General features: G+C 63.9%; 1 protein-coding gene across 2 annotated transcripts; it reads right to left on the bottom strand.

The window, feature by feature from the left end:
* Positions 1-368: 368 nt before the first annotated feature.
* SIX2 (SIX homeobox 2) lies at positions 369-4,117 on the bottom strand. 2 transcript variants are annotated; one of them, XM_004582780.3, is made up of 2 exons: positions 2,899-4,117; positions 369-1,110 (listed from the first exon to the last, which is right to left on the bottom strand). In XM_004582780.3, exons 1-2 carry the CDS (start codon positions 3,456-3,458, stop codon positions 786-788), a joined length of 885 nt encoding a protein of 294 aa, XP_004582837.2. In that variant the 5' UTR covers positions 3,459-4,117; the 3' UTR covers positions 369-785. The 2 variants fall into 2 exon arrangements, with proteins under 2 accessions (XP_004582837.2, XP_058523402.1); XM_058667419.1 differs by having other exon boundaries at positions 2,893-3,574.
* Positions 4,118-4,721: the final 604 nt, after the last annotated feature.

Here is a 4,721-nt window from a genome sequence, read left to right as displayed (position 1 = left end):
ACATGAGGGTTGTTAACAGGGGGACGGCAAGTCCTCGGCTTGGGGGGGCACAATCTCCGGGGAGTTCTGGGGCCACGGCCCCGAGCCAGCGCAGCGCGGGGAGAGTGCGAGAAAGGCCGTTGGCCCTGGAGTTCAGGGGCGTCACTGGCGCCGCCCTTTCTCTCTCACCCAAGCAACTCGGAAAAGCTGACACCTGCAGTTCCCACCAACGGAATCCGAATCCGTGGCTGCGGGGCTGCGGAGGGCCGCTGCAGATCGCCTAAGTCCCGGGGCCCTGACTTTCCTGTCCTCTGCCTTCCTGGGGTGCGGTGGGGAGAGAGAGAGGGAAGGAGGGAGGGAGAGAGAGAGAGAGAGAGAGAGAGAGAGAGAGAGAGAGAGAGAGAGAGAGAGAGAGAGAGAGATGCAAGCACGTAGAGCGATAGATTGGCAGGAGAAAATACATAAGCACGCACATACCCCAAGCGGCAAGGCAGACAGAGAAAAAGAGAAAGGGAAAAAAAAGAAAGAAAAGGAAGAACTAAAGAAGAAAATAGAAGGAGAGAGAGAGAGAGAACCGGAATGGTGTCAATGGAATCCCTTTCCTGGCTCAAGACCGAGCCCGGGTCTGCAGCCCCCCAAAGATCTCAAAACGATTTGTGGAAAACAAATCCCAGACAAGGACCAAAGCAGACGGCCTCCGGCTCTGCCCTGCCTGCCGGCATTTCTGCTCGCTCAGCCTCAGCCTGCGGGTCTCTGGGTACCTGGTGGGACAGCCACGCCAAACGCGCGCAGAGGTGAGCGACGCTCTAGGAGCCCAGGTCCACAAGACTGGCCGCCATGGGGTTAAGGATGGAGTCCTGCAGGCCGTGGTGGTGCTGCAGTGAGTCCGCGCCGCCTCCGCCCGGCACGGGCACCGGCACCGCGCTGGGGCCCGGAGGGTGGCCCAGGCTGTGCAGGGACGGCAGCCCGGGGGGCGGCGGCGGGCTGAGCAGCAGCGCCGGACTGGACGAGGAGTGGTCCGGCGTCCCAGACGGCGTCTTCTCGTCCTCGGAGCTGCCTAGCACCGACTTGCCGCTGCCGTTCAGTGACGCCGCCAGCGGGTTGTGGCTGTTGGAGTTCTCGCTGTTCTCTCTGCAAGGCGGGGAGCAAAGCGGCCGAGTCAGCGCTAAAGTCAGGGTCGCTCTGCGCCACCTTGCCTGGGGAGCCGCCGCCGCGCAGCGCCCACTGCGTGCTGGCCCGGCTGTCTACCATTTTCTCCCCTTTGCCTCGGATTCTCCTTCTGCCTCTTCTGTCAACACCCCAGCTTTCTCCTGTCCCGCTCTCGGTATGGGCTCTCGACTGCTAGGCTCTCAATCTGGTGTCTTCCCTGCAGCCAGGGGAAAAGGGTAGCCGCCTGGATTCAGACATTCCTCTGGACTCCTACAGCAAGGTTTGCTGGGAAGAATGGGGACAGAGGAGGATGAGTAAGCCAGGGATTCTTAAGTTGAGGCGTTTCCCTGGCCTCTACAGTCCTCGGCTGTTCCCCCGTTCTGCAGGAGGGAACCTCCAGGCTTAGCAGTGGCCCTTCTCAAGGGTTGAAACCTTTCCCTCCAAGCCTAACCTAGGCAGGTTGGGTGACAGTACTCCTTGCTGGGCTTATGAACTCTAGGATGACACATTCCCTTTCTTTGGGGGCAAAACCACAGCCGGTGTCCCAAACCTGGTGGCCTACAGGGCAGCTATCTGCTGGGAGAAGGGAGAAACGAGAAGGAAGGGGGTGGTGGGTGCCTGTTGCTAATCCTGGCCTAGACTGTTCCACATTGCCAGAATCCCAGGTACCGGGTCTGTTACCTGGGGGCCTGCCCCAAGAACCACTTTCTGGACAAACCAGCGTCCATCTGGGTGGAGGGAGCCTCATCTGGCCGAAAGCGAGGGCACCTGCCCAGATGCTCCATGTAAGAAATTCTGGGTGGGATCTCCCACAAACCCCCCAACCCCAAGGGCTTTTCTTCTTGCTTTCCTGTAGCAGACTGTCTCATCGACAGAGGTGGCAGCTGGGAATCCACCATGGTGACTGCCCCAGTTCTTGACCTCAGAGGCCAGGAACTAGCACTCTCTGAGATGTCAGCGCTCTCACCTCTGACCCTAATGGGTCAAATTCGGTGCCACACGACCAGCCCCCCTGGGGGGCTGGGTTAGATGCTACCCTCAGCTTGTGAAGGACTACAGCGCTGGCAGACACAGGGCCTAACTGTTCAGGTTAGTTCCAGGGTTTCCCACTCCCAGTCCTCTGTAGCTCTCCGCAGCCTACTGCACAGCCGCTGAGCAGCCCAGCAAGCAAGGCAGGGCCCAAGTGACAGGACTCAAGGCCTGGTAGGGCTGGGCTTCTCCCCAGGAGCTGACACTCGCTCCCAGGAGACTGTCGCCCCTCACTGCTTTCCTTTCCAAGCGGGATGAGCCGAGTGCTCTCAAGTCTTATGTCCCCACAAGGAAATTTCCTGCAGGAGTTCTTTTCACACTTGTAGCTTCGGCAGAGGGAAAGTGTCGGCAGCACAGGTGGACAGAATGCCACCGGCTTCCACCTGCGCCCAACGCCCTCCTTCCCCCTGGAGACCCCCAGGCTCTGCCTCCAGTGCCTGCCTCGTGAGAGGCGGATTCATGTCAACAGTCCTATTGGAGGTGCCCCCAAGCCCACCACTACTCCGCTTTCCTCTGCAAGTCACAACGGAGTCATTTGATAACTCCCCGCGATGCTGCCGTGCCCGCTTTAGACAAAACCCTGCCCCGCGCGAGTCCTCCAACGCTGTCCCGACCAGGCCAGGCCAGGCCGGGCCAGTCTGGAGGCCCAGACAGGCCTCTGCCATGGCTGATGTGGGCACTGGCCCTGCGCAACTCTCTCTGGCCTGGGGCAGCAGGCGTGGAAGCTCTACTTACTCGTACCTTTCCTTGGCCTCGGCCGCCCGGTCGCGCTGCCGACGGTTCTTGAACCAGTTGCTGACCTGCGTGGTGGTGAGGCCGGTGGCCTCGGCCAGCTCGCGTTTCTCGCGCGGGGACGGGTAGGGGTTGTGTGCGTACCACTCGCGCAGCACGCTGCGGCTCTTCTCCTTGAAGCAGTAGCTGGTCTCCTCGCCGTCCCAGATGGAGCGCGGCAGTGGGAACTTGCGGCGCACGCGGTACTTGCCCACGGCGCCCAGGGGCCGGCCGCGCAGCTTCTCGGCCTCGATGTAGTGCGCCTTGAGCCACAGCTGCTGCAGCTTGGCGTGGTTGTGTGGCGAGAACTGGTGGCTCTCCAGGATCTTGTAGAGCTCGCGGAAGTTGCCGCGGTGAAAGGCCACCACGGCCTTGGCCTTGAGCACGCTTTCATTCTTGTGGAGGTGCTCACAGGCAGGCAGCGACCACAGGAAGCGGCCCAGCCGCTCGATGTTGCCGCCCTGCTGCAACACCTCGCACACGCACGCCACTTGCTCCTGCGTGAAGCCGAAGGTGGGCAGCATGGACATGTTGTCGGCTGCGCCCCCGCCCGCCCGCGCGCGCCCTCACCACGCAGCGCAGTCCTGCATGGGCGCCTCCCCGCAGGGCCGGCCGGGGCTGAGAGGCGGGCGGGGCGGCCCCCCTGGCCCGGGGCTGGCTCCCGGCAAGCCCTGAGTCACTGTCGGACGTCCCCGCGCCGGCCACGGGGCCCGCGCCGCGCCGCGTCCGGGCAGCCTGTGCGCCTCCCCAGCGCCCTCGCCGAAGCCCGGGTGCCGCCCGGGGCGCTGCTCTGCATGCTCCGCGCCCGCCCGCCGCTCCCTCGCTTGCCTCTCGCCTGCTCTCCCTCCCGTCTAGCTCGCTCGCAGCTTTTTTAATAATATTATTCTAAGCGGGCACGAGGCGCGGCGGCCCGCGCCCTGATTGGTCCGGTTATCTGACCTGGGGCCTGCCCGCGCCAGACAATAGTCGGAGTCAAATTATTCGCCATGGAGACGCTGTCAGTCACGGGTAACTCGAGCCCCGGCGGGCCGGGCGGCTCCCCCCACCCTCGCCCCGGCCCGCTCCGCTGACAGATCGCCCGGCTCCGCGCTGAGAGGAGGGCGGCCCGAGTCGGGAGCCGGAGGTGCTCTGAGGGCCTGGGAGGCGGAGAAGGGCCTGGCAGGGGCTGGCGGCTGCGGTGATTGACGGGGCGGACGCCCAAAGAACAAGGGAGCCCCAGGACCCGGGGAGGAGGCGCGGGGACGCGCGGGGCAGGGAGGGGGAAAAAAAGAGGAGGACCGAAGTGGGGAGGAAAGAGGAGCGAGGAGGAAGGCGGAGGACCGTTTAAGGGGGTGCCTGGCTGGAAGGAGAGGGAGAGGGGGTGGAGACAACCTCAATTGGGAAGAAACTTTGCGCAGCTTTTCAAAAGGGGAGGCGCTGCAGCCTCACCCCCGTGGTGCTCCGCCAGGTGTCCCAGCCGGGCCACCGCGTCCCTCCCGGGGCGGAAGTTTACAGGCAGACGCGTCCTAGGAGCCGGGCGGTGGGACAGGAGCGTCTGTACGAGCTCCGGCACCGCCGCTCGGAGACCTGGCTAGTCCTGCCGACTGCGCCCCACCCCCATCCTAGTGAGGTCGGACTCCGCTGTCCTCGGGGGAGAGGGGGAGGGAGGAAGCGAGAAAAGTAGGGAAGATTTGACCGTGGCCACGGGCGGACGCTTCCCGGAGCATTCCGCCTCTCCTCCCTTTCCTAGCCCGGTAGACTGCCCGGTTGACGGCACAGCCCGACTCGGCACGCTCTGCTACCGTCCCAGAGGG

Source organism: Ochotona princeps, chromosome 8 (assembly GCF_030435755.1).
Source record: "Ochotona princeps isolate mOchPri1 chromosome 8, mOchPri1.hap1, whole genome shotgun sequence".
NCBI classification, from domain to species: Eukaryota; Metazoa; Chordata; class Mammalia; order Lagomorpha; family Ochotonidae; genus Ochotona; species Ochotona princeps.
The sequence above is the reverse complement of the archived record's forward strand: the minus strand, read 5'-3'. Positions and strand labels throughout refer to the sequence as shown.

Coding starts and splice junctions, on each gene's coding strand:
- SIX2 (XM_058667419.1), bottom strand. CDS start 3,458: ATGTCCATGCTGCCCACCTTCGGCTTCACGCAGGAGCAAGTGGCGTGC. Junction 1,111..2,892: donor GAGGCCAAGGAAAGGTACGA/GTAAGTAGAGCT, acceptor CCCGCCTTGCAG/AGAGAACAGCGAGAACTCCA.